Source organism: Ammospiza nelsoni, chromosome 1 (genome assembly GCF_027579445.1).
Source record: "Ammospiza nelsoni isolate bAmmNel1 chromosome 1, bAmmNel1.pri, whole genome shotgun sequence".
NCBI classification, from domain to species: domain Eukaryota; kingdom Metazoa; phylum Chordata; class Aves; order Passeriformes; family Passerellidae; genus Ammospiza; species Ammospiza nelsoni.
Window position 1 is genome coordinate 30,694,485 of NC_080633.1, and position 17,076 is coordinate 30,711,560.

At 39.6% G+C, this 17,076-nt stretch overlaps 1 protein-coding gene across 4 annotated transcripts in view; it reads right to left on the reverse strand.

Moving 5' to 3' along the window:
- SNX13 (sorting nexin 13) overlaps positions 1–16,812 on the reverse strand; it is a 62,950-nt gene extending 46,138 nt beyond the window's left edge. For all 4 annotated transcript variants that reach the window (XR_009418038.1, XM_059467785.1, XM_059467774.1 and 1 more), the window contains exon 1: positions 16,594–16,812. Coding sequence is in view for 3 of the 4 variants with exons in the window: in XM_059467785.1 (XP_059323768.1) it covers positions 16,594–16,605 (12 nt within the window). In the remaining variant the exon portion in view is untranslated. The remainder of the gene's footprint in view (positions 1–16,593) is intronic.
- Positions 16,813–17,076: the final 264 nt, after the last annotated feature.

The following is a 17,076-nucleotide window of genomic DNA, read 5'->3' on the forward strand; positions in this document are numbered from 1 at the left end:
GCTGAGCTAAGACTGATTACATCACTTAACATGACTATTCAAACAGAAGTTTCTAGAAATTATTTATTCCAGAAACAAACAAAACTATGTCTTACTAAAAAGTGCCTTCAACAGGTTTTTTATTTGCTTAATCCATCTGACAATCTTTCAGACCTTTGCCCCTCACCCATTTTTAAGCAAGATCTTTGATCTTGACACATCTTTCTCTAGAAATGATTCACCAAGGTAATGTAAATTTGTTGTCTGGATTTGAGCTAGCACCGTCAACTTTAGCTTGCAAGTGGCAGTGCTACCTTAGGTTTAGGGCAAAACAAGTGTTACTCCACAAGTTCGGATGACAGGTTTTTCCTAGCCTCCTCTGCCACTGAACAGAGGACAAGCATCTCCACCCATGCAGCTCTGGGTGCCACCACCCTCCTACTCCAGTGAGAAGCTCCTGTTGCAGGCACTTGTCTCTCTTCACAATTCCCACACACATTGGATGGGAATTGTGGCTTCAAGTTTGGAGACACAGTTCGAATGCCATACAAGAAGGCAGGGCTCTGGAATCATCTGCTTGTCAATCTTATTAAAGCTGAGGCAGAAGACAATTTAAATCTTACATTGGCATCCAAAAGACTGATTCCACCTTGGAAGATTATAATTTGTGATTGTTTTCACATTTAATGGTCACAACAGAACAATGTGAGCTTTGAAAGAACAGCAACATTCAAAAACAAAAACATGTTTCTTTGCTCACAATTCTTTCACTCTTGTTGATCAAATTACATTTTTCCATTAATATTTTAAAAGTTACAGTAACTGATCTGTTTCTAACAGACACTGATAAACTATCTTTTGCCGTTTCAGTAGTTTAAATTATTCGGGGTTTTGTTTTTGTTTTTTTTAATGACTCTTCTGGGCTCACATTAAAAAAATTGTCAGGGATTGCATTTACAGTAGATGTCAAGTTTAATTTTGTTAATTCCACACATCTGCCTTTTAATTTGACTTCCATTTTGAGTGCAAATGGAACATGTTCACATATAAACCTTCCTATAATTAAGGTGAGTGTCACTTTTGTCAAGTGATTAAAAAGATTATTTTAGGTTTCAAATTACTGTCTCTTTCACTAGCATGACAGGTAAAATTGGAAAGCTGTACCAACCAGAGTGCCAATTTCAGTGCAATGAAATTGTTACATTACACCACTCAGAGAAATATTTCACAATTTTGAAATAAACCATTAACAACTTTGTAGTTACATTCTCCTATCTGCCAAACTTAAAGCAATCATCTAAAATATATGTCAACATGGTTTTGACTTTTGCATATAATGATTTCCTAACAGCACTAAAGGTCTTTTTTTAACCTTCTTCTTCTTATCCTTTTGCCCTTTTCCTTCCTTAGCCCAAAATCGCAAAGGAAAAAAACACCCTAAACTCCACTCCTACTGCATACTATGGAAAAATAATTGTGGTGAATCTATACAATAATTTACTGCAGTACTCCCAAAGAAACTCTTGGGATTTAAAAAAAAATTTAAAGGATTTTACATAGTCTATTTTGCTTTTATTGTTCTAAGTTTAGACTGTTTTGGGTTTTTTCCCAAAGAAAGCTTAAAATATACTTTAAAAATAAAGCATATAAATATACACTAAAATAGTTTAAATAAATAAAGGAAATGTTAACTAATGTTAAGAGTTAAGAAGTTTGGCCAAAGCAGTTTTTTCTAGGTAAGTGTAGCATTCCCGCATGGTTACAGAGGCTGGAAACTCTGCTGCAAGCAAGAGGCCATCTGTCCCCTCTCTATCTCACCTCCCCTTCTCCCCCTAACACACACTTTGGATGTCAAATGGCTTAATTACTTAACAGTTGCATTAATTCAAACACAATCATGTCTAACTGTTCTGAGTTTGGGTTTTCCTGCTGTTCCTCACACTGCATGAAACAGCAAAGCTTTTGGGATCATGGTTCCCTACTCTCCCCGAGGCTATTCAAGGCAGCCAACAGATTAGGCTCTAATATCCCGGATAGGTGACAATTTTTCATTTGTATTCACTATTACTGCAGTTATTGCTGAAGCTCATTTTCAGGAATGCAAACATTTAAATGAAAATACATGCTAACACTTTTGTTAAATATGCAACATTACAGTGTGTAACTAGCAAGATTAAAAGTTATTGTGCACATTACTTCAATTTTACTATTTATCCAGAGAACAACAAATTCCCTTACTAAAACTTGACTGTTTGCAATAATCAGAATATTACTATACAACTTGTAATAAAAACATTATGTTCCATATTTTTATACAACTGGGGTTTTTGCAAGAAAAAGACCAATTTTCTGTTTAACACTTAGAGTTCTATAAGAAATGATAAATATTTTCAGTGTCATATTTTCTTCTCAAGTGAACAGTCAAAAGTCAAGATTATTTTTTCCTCCTCTCTTACGCCTGGCTTTGCCACCATTGCTCATCATTACATGAAATTCGGAAGCAAAATGTTAAATTTGAACTGACCTTCATTTTACTACCCTTTATTTCCAGTGCTAACAGTTACTTTATTAAGTAGCAGAAGTATCAGCAAGGGACAGAAAGTTTTGTTCATGTAACCTTTTTTTGAGCGGCCCAAGTACTTAACTTTCTGTGAAAAATAAAGAGGCTACCTTCACAGATACACACTCTTTCTGATAACATGTTTGCATCAAAAGCCAATCTGAATCATGTTCTAGTTAAAGGATATGGAATTTTGGTCACATTTAAAAGAAGCACTTGAGCATCTTGGATAGCAATGGGAAATAAGAGATGCAAGCCCCAATTTCTGCTACTTTCTTGAACATGAAAGTGACAAACTCATCTTTCATACAAATTCCAAGGAAGTGATCCTTTTCCTTTGTAACAATCCATATTGACTTGTATCCAAGCTAATTTATTTATTTGGACAGAAAGCAAGAAAAAAAGATAAAAGCATTTTGGGTCCCCTTAGGTGATTGAAACAGGGCCAGGCTTGACAGGATTGCCTAAGGTGATGTAAAGTGAGAGAATAAAGTAATCCCTCTAACTCCATCTTGAATGCAAGCCAATGAGATAATCTAGACTGTTCTACATCCAGCCTCTGGATAAACAGATTGTATCTACTTCAAGTTTTTCTGGTGCAAAATAGTGGCAAAGGGGAGAGAGGGGGAAGCCTCCAAAATCTTTAGCAGGTGCATAAAACAAAGGCCTGTTCTCCTATATGGCTCAAAATAATGAGGTCACATGTGCTAAATCAAGAAAATGTTATTGCATATTTTATTTGTGACTGCTGCTCAAGCAGCATCTCAAGCTTTCTACTTTCCTGCAGCAAGGAGTTATCTAAAAGTTCTTTTCACCTTTTTTTTCCACTGCTAAAGAAACCTGATTCCACTGAAAGAACTTTAAAAATCATGAGCTTTGCTTTGAGAACAATTTCTACCACTCCAGCTTCTAATATTTATCTGTATGGAAATGTATCTGTATGCATTAAATGAGTCTCTCTCCACAAGAATCAGATCTAGTGGTTATCTCCTTATGATTCTAATAAAAACATGCAGGCAGACCTCACAGATACAATTGTATGGGACACATTTTTAAAAAGGTTTCTTCATACCTTAAGATCTAAGCTTTTGGAAGGCAGAGAAGAAATTTCTTTAGTTCTAAGCTGTTCTTCCATAGTAGTGGTAATTTCAACTCAGCATCCCTTCTACCAAGCAATAAGCATCTGCCTACTCCTGGAACTTAGATCTCTGTTACACTTGCCCAATTTATACCATTACTGAAAAAATTATATCAAGATTACTTACATAGCACACTATTTTGCACAGAGTCTTCTTTTCAAAGGCAATGCATTATTGTCTATGATCTTTACAGGGAGAACAAAGTGGAAAAGGTGGGCTATAAGAGGTCTGATGAACAATGATTACTTCTCCTAAAACAAATTCATTCTTTTTTTCTATAGAGATACCACACAATTTCATAGCAGTGGCTGTGTATAAAACAGTTAGTGCAGTCTTAAATTGATAGAATCAGCTCAAAAAAGAATAAATGCAAAAAAGATACAGTTTCTGCTTTGGAAAATCTCGCTACCTTTAAACAACAATCCCACTATAACAGAAATTAAGTAAAAGCACACAGTTTTTGCAAATACAGAAGTGTCAAGGACATAAAGGTACAAAATAAGACAAATTATATAAAATTTGGAACATTCTGGAACTGCACATTGCAGCAGCAGTCATTGAACTTTATTGTTTTGCTTTTTCCTAAACAACTCATCACATGCAAACAGCAGACAACACCTTCAAATTTTATACTGACAAAAATACTAAGATTTTTGTTTCTATCACTTGATGACTTGCTTGAAAGCAGAAATAAACAAATAATTATTTTCAAGTAAATTCCTTAAAACCAGTAGTTTCTTCTAAACAGACTGATAAACCATACATTTCAATACATATCTGCAGGATGTGTGATTTTTTTTTTTACTGAGAGTTAAACATTTTATATGTGTTTATACATAGTTCACATATACACAAATATTATATATACACACACAAAATCCAGTACTGTGGTAAGTTGACTGCAGAAAGATTTAGTAATTAATTTTTGATCAACCTTTTAGTACTCTGGCTTCATCAGGCTATAAAATTAGTCATCAAAGAATTTTGTTAAGTTCTTTAACCCATTTGGTAATATTATGTTGCTATTTGCAGCAAAATTTTCAGCATTATTCCACTAAAGTTAACGTGCAACTACTTTGGTCACAGTATTCTTTGCCAGTACATACCACAATTTAATACATCCCAAATACGCAACATTCCTCATCTAAATGAAAAAGTTACTTTAAAAATACTAAGCTAAAAACATAACTTTAGAATATTTTTATCAAGGACTGTACTAAAGATAAAGATTGACTCTACTTGCCTTATTAGGTCAGGTTATAAATCTGAAAGAATACAAGTGGAAGAAGCCAATTCACATTATCTATCATAATTGCTAGGAATCCTCCAATAACAAACATACTCAACAAGATTGAAAATTTATTTCCACAGTGTCTCTAGTCATAAAGGCTGTTGTCTCTAAATACAGTCATACCACCTATCGTTGCAGAATTATTTTGGGAAATGAAATATTGTGGTTAAAACATTCCTATCCTTTTTACTACTCCTAAAAAATGTTTGTTGGATATTTTTGTTTGGTTTTTTTAATTTACTAAAAAGGAGGAAAAAAGCTGTAAGTATTAATGCAGTGTTCATAAAGGAAAACCATGTTGAGTTTCTCACCTGTAATGCAAAATGTCACATTTACTGAAGACAGTACTATAATTGCTATCATGGTATTAAAAAAAAACCAAAATTTAACAGAAAGCCACCATAAATGACTTCTCAGAGTGTACTGGCAGCCAAAGACCATCGGCAGGAAAGAAGGTCCAGGCCAAGGAAAAAGGAAAAATATATGCCAGGCAGCATCACCTCAGTCCCTAAGAAGGTTGCAAACAACCAAAAGATCTACCAAGTGCAAATCATGCCTGACCAACCACTTGGTCTCTGCTCAAACAAGTGATGCTGAGGACAAGGGTGGGGCCTTAGATGACGTGCACTTTGCCTTTAGCACAATATCCCACAGCTCCCTTATCACTAAGTTGGTGAGGGACAGGCCAGATGAGTGCATTTAAAGGTGAATGAAAAATGCCAGATGCAAACACATGATCAGCAGTACAGAGTTCAGTGTGCAGCCAGTGAGCAGGTGGGAACCCTCACGGATCAACAGGGGACTGATGATGCCTGAGCAACGTGGGTGATGTGACACAGTGAACTCTCAGTAAAAGGGTGCACAGAATCCCTTAGTGGGGTGAGCACTCACTACACTGGAGAGTTCTGAGGTGTGTCAACAGGCTGGAGAAAGGGGCTGACAGGAACCTCATCAAGTTCAACAAGAACGAGCACAGGTTGGCATAAGGGGTGGACTAACCCCGGGCCACAATACAGTCTGGGGCCCACTCTCTGCGAAGCAGCTCTGCACAAAGACAGGCGGGCTGTAAGGTGAACACAAGTCAGCAGCATGCCATTGTAGCAAAGGTGGCAACAGCATTCTATCCTCTGTCAGCACAAGTGTCACCAGCAGAGACAGCAAAGTGAACCTTCCTCTCCATCTGGAACCATTCCTCTCCATCCCTGGAGTCCTGGGTCCAGTTTGGGTCTTCCTGTTACAACACAAATCCATCTGGAAACCAATGGACAAAATCCAATTCCACCACAAAGGATTTTGTGCTAAAATAAAATATATTATGAAGCCACACACTGGCTACACTTGCCACCAAGGGAAGGGTAGATTTAGAAAGCTTGTGGTACACCTAATTAACATTCTGACCCCCTTTTATGTGACTGAGAACTAACACTATTTTTAAAGTATTACCCCCTCCCTCCTCTCCCTGGTGCTCACCTTTGTCTTCAAACATAAACAAGTCGTCTCTGGACTCTTACCACCAAAATAATAAAGGGCATCCACTGCCTAAACACTGGGTTCTGAAGAAACAGCTACCAACAACTGTGTTCATGGATTTTACTATTTTGACAGATTTGTTTTGTTCTTTAAATTCCAAGACCTCAGTCAGTGCCAGCATCCTGAACTAGTTTCAGTTTGGACTCCTGCTTGCAGTGATCACCCCTTCACTGTAACTGATTTCTTGTAAAAAATATACTGATAGTTTCACAACAGTTCTTAAAACTATATAGTGCTTTTTAAGCAGCATCATAATCTACAAGCTGGAAAATGAAATGGATACTAAAAATAGAACTCCAAAGATCAGAGTATGCACCACAAAGAATTTGTTGTCAGTACACAAATAACAAGTAGGATCCCAAGGTGTAAATATAGTCCATTTTTAAGAAACATAAAACCACTGACAGAATACTAGCACCTTCCTTTGAATATTGTGATGTTGCTCTACTGTTTTCTTCAAAAGTTTAATTTTATGCAGTTCTCTGAGTGCCACGGGTTTTCTCCAGTTATATAAATAAAATACAGAAACTCTGATACAACCACTATTTCACTACAAATTCCCAGTGGTCTCTCTGAGAGTACATCTGAACTCCTACAGGGCCAAATTTTGTATGAAGCATGCTTGCTGGATGAAGACAAAATAACCATGGAAACAGCTGTTATACAAATTGACGCAAACCTGTACAAAGCTAGAGTAAGCCTAAAAACTTACTGTTCTTCTCAACTGTTTTTTTGGACAGAATATCACACAGTTAGACAAAGTAAAGCAAGAGAAAGAGATCAGTTCAGTGTCAGCAAGTTTTCCAGTAGTTCACAGTATACAAAATTCTACAACCTCTTTAATAAGCAGCTGATGCCTAACTCTTCACAGAATGGACAGCGCCAACACAGAAAATCAGCACTCCGATTTTGCTTTGAATCAGCAAAGGAGAAATTGTTTAAATATTACTGTCTTTTTCTAATGGGACAAATGTAATAGGAATGTAACAGAAACAAATAAAATCTTTCCCCTTCATGTATTTAATATCCTCCTTTTCCAATACCTCATCCAGTCTTTATTGTTTGTGCTTTACCTGCTTGCTTTCCAAAGATGTTTGGCCCCCCATCCCTTTCAGGAAGGCTTGCTCACTCCATGAATGTCTTTGACAGTCCTCTCTGCACCTTTGCCTTTCCCTTCACACCGTTACTGAGACACTGCTGTTTGCTGCCTGCACAACCCTGAGCAACTCCACAGGTTTTATTCAGTGGTGTGCTACAGAACGCTGCTGGCAGCACTGCAGGTGAGTGTAAGCAGAGTGAAGCCTCCTACAACTTCTTCCAAGACTCTGCCCCATGATCTCTGTGCACCTGGTCTCTCTGTGGAAGCAAAGAGCCTGTTGAGTATCCTAGATGAATCTTCTAGCCTCAAGTAGTCATCTTCTTCCTTGTGCAAAATCCGGGCCCAGAATCAGCATGTCAACTGTTTCCTGGATATCTCCCAGGTTCACAAACTTCCTCTCCCACGAAGACACAGAAGAGGGGAAGGGAAGTGTGAATACCTACAAATAACATTATATAAAGGGACAGTTTTTTGAACTTGCTGGAATACTTCATTCTCATACATAAGAGCATGGAATATTTCCAACAAATTTCAATGAATTCAGAGAGGAAAGGAAACCACAGAAATGGCACATCAACTCTTGCCACTTCAAGATTATAGACTAAAACTAATTATAGATTAAACTAATTGAGTCATTTGAATATCCAGCTCCCAGGGCAAGTTTAGAGAAGATATCTAAAAACTTCAATCATTGTCACATGGCCAAGAACAAAAAAAGAAACCTAGCTGGAACTACCAAACCCTATTTGTAAATTTTTCTGGAGGCAGAGATGTGCTCAGAAGTCACAGAAGGGATAGTGACATTCCCTGTTTTCAAAAGAACAGGAATTATTTTGGGTATTCACTCATTTTAGATCTACACAGAAGGAAATGCAGACTGATACTATGCACTTCCTGAGCACCAAAGCATGCAGCTGTTGATTTGGCAACTTATTCTGTGTTCCCACCCTCATGTCCTTCCACAAGACTGGTTCACCAAGGCAAAAGAATTCTTCATGCAGTTGCTACTTAGCTGCTAGACCTGAAACAAGAAGCTGTCAGACCAGCTTGTGTCTGGTGGAGGGGAGAAAACCACTTTAGTAGCAGCCAAACTAGAGCCAGTGAAGTCAAACATGAAATGGCACTCCTAGCATCTTAAATACCTTTATGCATGGACAACATCTAAAGGAAAATATATGGCCATCCCAGTGACAGCAGCAGGAAAACAAAAAAATATATAAAGATAATAATAAAGAAGAGGGAAATGCATGAGAAAAACAAAAGAACAAACAAAAGAAGAATGACACAGCCAGCAAGGTGGAAGCATTCACATACCAGCCCAGGGACACAACTCTACACAGAAACAATGCAGCTACTTTTATCACTGGAAAACAAAAAACCATTTGGTATAATGCATCAAAAAAACCAGAAAATAAGGGAAATTAGAGTTTTGGGCAATTCTCTAGAAATCTAGAGAGAAAAATAAGAAGACTGCAAGCATCATGTTATATTGAGATTGTTAAGAGAGAAAATATATTTCAAACAAAAAAGGTGCCAGTAAAATAAAGTCCAATTAAAAGAAACAGCAATTTGGCAACAGTCAATCATCTTTAATTGGAGAATTCAATAAAGGAAAATATCCAATAAAATAATGTAAGAGCTTAGAAACATTCATAGACACATTGTTTGCTGTTGGTGTCACTATTGCTAATTCACAATCTTAAGAATTTTTAAGAAGCTGCAGTAGAGCAGCTGCCAACTGAAAAACAGACCAGTACCATCTAAAGCCCAGACCTTAAAAACAACTTCAAGAAATAAACATAAAATTTATTTCAAAGTTTTAAGCACACATGCAAGTCAAGCATGAAGCACTAAAGAAGAAATTAAGTACATAGTTGAAAGACCATAAAGCAAGGTACCAGTATTAAGTGCTTGTATACACAAAGCAAGGACAAATTATTTTTAACACACCTACTACACTCTATTAAATTCAGGAAAAAAATGCTGACTGTGAAGAGAAAACCTTTGGTAAATGTGAAAATTTTAAATAAAACATTATTCTCCTAGCCTAATGTTATAAGTAAATAACTTATTATCAAAACAATAAAAATTATTCACGGAAACCAATTTGTTCTCCACAAGATTTTTTTAATTTTATAGAAGAAATAAACAAGCATAAAAAGTAATTACCATTTCATTATATGTACCATCAAATTAAATTTGTAATTCAGACATTAAATTACAAGATTGAAACTTCCATAGTATATGATTTTGCTTTACTAAGTTAATGAAATTTCCATTTGTTAGTATTATAATACTAACACTCAAAAATACTAATTTGAGTATACAAACTATAAAGAAAAGTATTTTTCTTCCAGATATGTTAAAAGAGGTTGGATACCTCAATCCCCAATAGGTTTCATTAAAAATTAAGCTATCTATCAGTAACAAATATACCAAGATATACTAGGGAGAGGGGAACAGAACTACAACCACCTGCATAGATTTTTAGAAACAGAATAAAATGCAATCAAATACAGATAAACAGAAATGTGATTTGAAGCACAGAGGTCCTTCAGTGAATAAGGAATATACATTTTTTTACTGATCCCATTATTTTCAAGATATCACAAAAATCATTACAAGGCTTCAGAAAAGTAAGCTGATAGAACAGTATGAAACCCAACCTCAATAAAGTTTTTATTTATTATAATGGACATGGAATGTAAAGGTTTAAGTGGGCCTCACAAAGGAGAAAAGACTCAAGACTCAGAGATATCTCAGCCTGCATCAGCCATTGTTAGAAGAGCAGCAGGGCAACAAGCAAGGCCCCCTGATCTCTCCAAGTCAGGCAGCTCCAGGACCATTCTGACAATCAGCAAGACTTCAAAGCAATCACTCTTTCTGCAGTAACACAGGTTGCACACTTGTTTCCCAAGGCATGTACATCACCAGATTTTCAATTCATCCATGCAGACTGGAATGCCAAATCCTGAATAAGGGGTGACTGGGAACACCACGAACATTTGTTCCCCATTGCTTTTAGTATCACTTAAGAGGTATGTGAGAAATCATTCCAAGTCTGAGGCACTGTTTAATAATTAGCTGGACAGCTGCTGCAAGAATTTTGTTATTCTAGATCATTTTCTACTTGGCCTTGTATAAGAGCGCTGACTGAAGAGTGGAAACGCAGGGTGCCCTACAGGATATGTGGCAATTCAAACTTCCTGCTCAAATTCATTCCCTCATATCACAAGAGATAGCCTAACCTGTACTGCCTTAGAGGCACCAGCAGAAGTGCTGAGTAGGCATTCCCTAGAATTGCAAAAATATACTGATGAACAAGAATCTTACAATAATGACAGCTCTGAAATCAAAACATTCCAACACAAACACATGTGATTAAAATAGAACCAGGATCACCCCCTTCCTCTAAAAAGCATGAGATTAAGGGAAGAACTGCAAAGGAACAGACATAAAAGATTAAAAAATAACATTCTAACAAAAGCAAACTGCATTTAAGCAGTTAATACTCTTCAAAGAATGTTCCCAAACTTATGAATGCCCTTGGAAAGAAAATGCATGCAAAGCTCATCCTCCTACTCAGAACTCCAACCACAATGGGATACTGAATTAAGCATTTCAGACATCAGCGGTATCTGTGAACTTTTAATTAGGCCATATGAGCCCTCACATGAACAAACACAGTGCCATTTCCACCTGAAATAAAGAAAAAGTTCTTAAAATTTAGTATTTCTAATTATCAAAAAATCCTTCCAAGTGAACTTGAAGAAAGGACATCATACAAGCCATCTGATGCATGAAGGGATTTAATGGGATCCAAGCCAGCAGAGATGATTTTATTTTCATCTCCTGCTGGCAACTAGTGGACTGACAAACCGGTGAGGTTCAAATCAAATCAGTCTTGTGCTCACTGTCTGAGAAAATAGGCAAAACAGCAGGACTGAAAAGATTTCACTGTCACTGGTAAAAAAGCTTCAAAATAAACTACTGTACTAACCACTGTGGCCAAATTCCATATTCCATGCTAGGAAATCACGAATTTTTCATAACATCCCACTTGAAAAAAAAATAGTTAAAAATTGGTGGGACTTTTTAAATATTTGTAAAATGTCAATGTTAGAATATAGCAATAAATTTGGCTCACACTATTTTAACTGCAACACTGAGATCACATCTCATTCCACACAGAACACAAAGTCAATCAACATTGCAACTTCTTCAGAAATCCATCTCTACTCTCTCAGGATTTTACAGCCACTCCTGTTTTAGAGCAATAATAATCTTTAACAGATCCTCTACAACTGTGACAGAGTAGGAATTGACTTCTTGTCCAAAACAAATGGTAGTTATAAAAGGAGTCCCCCTGGCTGAACAAACCAACTATCTGTGCTTCCTCACAGTACAAACAAACACACATTTCACCTCAAACTTGTAAATCACCATCATGCCATCATCATTTTGAGGTGTGATCCCACAGAAATTATGTAAACAAGGCTTGACTGTTCTTATTCAAACTAGTCAATATGTTTACATCACAAAATAATGCCTTATTTTATTAATTCAGAAATCAGAATATCAGACCTAAGCTTACAATGCCTTGCACTTCTTGAAGCTTCTTGCTCACATAACTGCAAGTGCCAACTGCAATTGATTTCGCTATCATTCCAGCCTTGGTATTCTCAACCAAGCAATGGGGAAAATTGCTAGTGAGACCGCTAAATATTAATCCTTCCACCATTGCAAATAACTTAGATATAATATCAATGAGTTCTCTTCTCTAATAATAGCAATTCTCCCAATGCTAGCTCAAAGCAAACATGCTTTGTCATCTTTGTCAGGGTGGGGAGAAGACCACAAACATATTTAAAAGAGAGATAATTCCCTAGAGTGCAACCAGACAAAGGAAATCATCACTTGGAGCTCCTTCAGCTATCTAACCCAACAAGCTATTACTATTTTTGTTGAAGTAAGGAACTTCATGCTTTTCTTCTTCCACACTCTTTTGGGGAACGGTCCAGACTGACATTTTAGAGTTGTTGCAGAACTCTGCACTCAGTCTTAGCAGTTTAGGCCCAACTGTACACTCTAAGAATAGTCCTGAGTGTTTAGACACTGTTTTACTAGTAGCCAGCAAAATATTTAAAAGCAAGTACTTAGGAATATATGATAACTGTTCTTTGCAAAAGGTTAGTTTTCTTAATTTTATCATTTCTCACATACTTTCAACTGACACTTCACAAATTATAGAGTTATTAAAGGAGCTCAAATAGGAACAATTAGGGACACAACACAGACCAGCTGTAGGGGAAACCTCATTGACAGAAAACACTGAAGGAGAAAGAGGCATTCCACCTCCCAAGGGCTTGCAGCTAAGTCTCCAACTAGATCTCATCTAGCAAAACACTGGCACTAAAGAAAGCCCCAGCACACAAGTTCCACAAAAGGACAGAAAACTTATTTATATTTCAGCACCCTGGTAAATGTCTACACATTTGAAAATGGCTCTACCAGCGGAACACAGCTCAGACACATAAAGCACTGGAGCAATCTGCCACTGACATGTATCAAGGAACAGAAAAAGTTAATGCTACAGTACATCAAGCAGTTAACTGTGTTCTGCCTCTTTCAGAGCTGTACTAATATACTTTTCAATGTGCTACTGTTGCAGAAGGGCTAATTCACTATTATTCTAGAGCAAGTTAAGCTGCTGAGTCAACCTTTATTCTTAAAAATCAGGCTAATTTGCTTGGTTTTACTCAGAAACAGTTCTCAATGGCTAGTAGTTAACAGAATTTAACCAAAAAAAAGAAAAGGTTGTTAAATCTCTCTTAAAAACAAAATGTAGATTGTCTAATGGAAAGGAAATACTGCATGTAGTTAGTGAATTATCTTAATCAGTTGGAATAACAAGACATACCAACACATCAGAGCTCATTTAGTATGGCTTGTTCTTAAGTATGGCTTCATTCTTTGAAAAAAAAAGTCAAATTTCAAAAACCTTCTCAACTGTTACTAGTACTGCAACAAGTTACTCTTGCTAAGCTGAGAATTAAGTTGTCAAAAATTTAGCTGCTGATAAATTCTGAAGTCCTCCCTAAGCATCTCAAAGTATTTTAATGAGTAGCTGGGGAGGACAAAAAAGGAACCTACTTCTCAGCTGAGATAAAGTGCCCTCTTTAGAGACAACACAGCCTGCCAATGCAGACAGCACAGACTATCAATTTGAAAAACATCTAAAACTTCTTGGAAATTAAGTCAAAATCCTACCGAATGTTTGGTCCATCAGAATTTAAGACACTACTGACCACCAAGAGCCAGAGCTGTAAAACACCAACTGCTTCCCAAAAGCTTCTTGTCCAAAAAGACAAGAGAAAGACCATTGCAACTTGTGTCTGTCATGGCCTCTCCAGATGAGAAAGTGCTGAGGCAGTAAGTCACACGGGAACAGGCCACACGGGCCTGGAAAGCAGAGGAGACATCTGATGAACAAGAAAAGGGGAACAAGTGAAAAGGCACGGAATGGCCAACACAACAGACCAAGGAAATGATAACCACAGCAGGACTCTAAACACATGCCAACAGAATGTATTCAACATTACTGCAGAAATAAGTTTTATGGTGAAAAATCTGGAAATGCCATTTGCCAGCTAGGTAAATAAATGTATGTGCTTGGCATCCAACAGCATGAGTTTTGAATGCAACTAAAATAAGATGGGCAGAAAGGGCCAAATAAAAAACAGGCAGAGTATTTTTTCCTGACAGGAAGTGTGATCTTCCCCTGAAATTACTGATTACAAAATCCTAATCCTAACTGCATTCAGCAAAACTGAAACAAATTTGCTGGGGTCTGCATATACCAATACAGCCAAAGGATGTAGCAAACTGACCTTGAAAAACTCAACACTTTGTTACTGCATGATAACGATTCGTGTAAAACCTGATCTGCCCTTCTTTCATTCTTAAACTTATTTAAGAAAAAATATTTTCTATATCAGTAAGTTATAAAACTAGCAGTTATAGTAGGGGAAGTGGATCTAAATCTAAAAACACAATTACAGTGATTCTGGCCACTCTAGACAGTAACAGACTGGACAAGGCCATAAATATCCAGCACCAAAAACCAGTGCAGTTTTTGCTACTAATGTCAGTTCACCATACAGGCAATCTCAATTTTCATATAAAAAGAAATCACATATCAGTAGACTTGAAACAATATCCATATTCCTCCAAAGAGTGGTAAGGGTTCATGGGTGCAACTGTGCACAGCTTCCCCAGGCTGTTTTAGCTACCAAGTCATCTTTGGAACACCCAGAAAAGCTCACAGGGAAAGGACTCCTCCAGTCCACCTTAGGTGGGCATTCCCCACAACTGCTTTTCAGACAGGCAAGGCCTGAACTTTTGCTAGACTCCCTTAAAATTTACTTTCATCTCAACACTGGAACACTTCACCTTGAAGCACCTCCAAGCAACATATGTACAGGAACTAGAAGAAGGGAATGTCAGAACCCTCTCCTCCTAACACCAGGGATAAGTGTCATAACTGGTCATCACACATGAAATCATTAAACTTTATCTCAAAAAGCCAATGGATTGTCATCCACATTGCTATTCACAGAATTTCAACACTGTTAAAAAAAAAGAAAATTCAGTTCCAAGATAACATGTCTTGGATGGGCACACACAGCCACCACCAGAAGGAACAAACAGTCCAGTAGGAGGAACCGACCCAGAACGTTCTATGCTGCCCTTAAAATAATCTAAATTACTATGGCTAAGAGTCATAGCCATCACACTCACCAACTCTTTAATGCAGCTTATTAAACCTGACCACCTACCAAATACTCACAATTCAAAAATAGGTCATATATTTTTACAGGTTTAACTCATTCTGCAAATTTTACCTACCTGGGGATATCTGGCTCTACTGAACTGCTTTCAGAATACCCCAAAACTTTGAACTGATGCAAATTAAAACATGGAAGACACTGTTTAATACCATTCAGGAAAGTAAAGCTGAAAAGTTCAGGTGTTCGAAAGTAAGCCTTTACCCTGCAAGATTTAAGACAACTCACTTTTGGATGAATAACCTCCACTGTGGAATAATACGACAAATTATAAAACACGGGTATCACAGTCATTGTATTGCAGAAGTATCTGCACTCAGGACACCTTGCTGGCATTAAAAATAGAAAATCAATTGCTCTTTGTAGACAAAACAGAAAACGGGTAAAGTCTAATTTCCAGTAACTGGAAAGCACTGCCAGATTCCACCTTTTAGAATGCCTTTGGACACAGTAGACATTTATAGCCCAGGCTGATCCTCAAATACCTGCCTGCCTCACCGCCCAGCTGCTTCGGGACAGAAACCCTCCACCAGGCAGAGGTGAAGCCAACTTCTAAGGATTACCTACTGACACAAACTCCGGCAAGCACAGCCGAACCGCTCCGCTTAAGCCCTCCAAGAAAACAAACACGGAGCCTTTACCAAGCCACCGCGGAGAAGGAGGCCAGAGGGGCTGAAGCCGGAGCGGGGCCCAGGCGAGGGCACCTCCCCGGCGCGGCCCAGGGCCGAGGAGGGTTCCTCCTCACCAAGTGCGCTCCGCTGCGCTCCTCCAGACACGGGCCCGCCGCGGGGGCGCGGCCCCACGGGCCCTCTCCGGGCAGCGCAGCCCGGCCGTCTGCGGACCGCGTCGGAACAGGGACCGGGCCCAGGCGCCGCACGGAGCGGGCACGGCGGACCGGGCTCCGCCGCGGAGCCGGAGCGCCCCGCTCCCGTCCCGCCCTGCCGGGAGAGGACGGAGGCTGATAAGAGGGGCCCGGCGCTGCCCTGGGCGAGCCGGCCAGCGGCTCTGCCCTCCGCGGCCAAGGGGAAAACTGCCAGCCGCCGAGACAACTCGGAGGCCCCGTCGGAGGGCTCAGCCACGGCGCTGAGCGCCCGGGCGGACAGCGAGCCGCTCCCCGCGCTCCCGCACCTCCTCGGCAGCGCTCTTACCTCTGTTAACATTATTACCCCGCTGCGCTGCGGCGGCGCCTCGGCGGCTCTAGCCCCGCAGCATGGTGAAGCCTGGCGGCCGCGCGGAAAGCTACCCCGCACCCCGCGGGGAGGGGAGGCGAGGCGAGCGCCGCCAGCCCCCGCCGCCGCCCCGCTCAGCGCCCGCCCGCCGGCCCCGGCCCCGCTGCCGCCCTCGCAGCCCGGTCCGGAGCGGCCGCCATCTTGGGACGGCTACGTGCGCCACCGCCCCGCCCCGCCCGCCCAGCGGGGCCGCGGGACCGCCCCTGCTGGGGCCGGCGCTCCGCTCCGCGCCCGGCCCGGCCCGGCCCGGCCCGCGCTGCGCCTTCCCGGTGCTACCGGCACCGGCCCTTGGCGGGGTCCGGCCGCCAGGCACGGAGCTCGAAACTGCGGGTCGGGTTTTTTTCCCCTCTCTCCCTTTATGTGACCTGTCTTAGAGCTCTTCAGTGTCAGGCAACTGTGCTG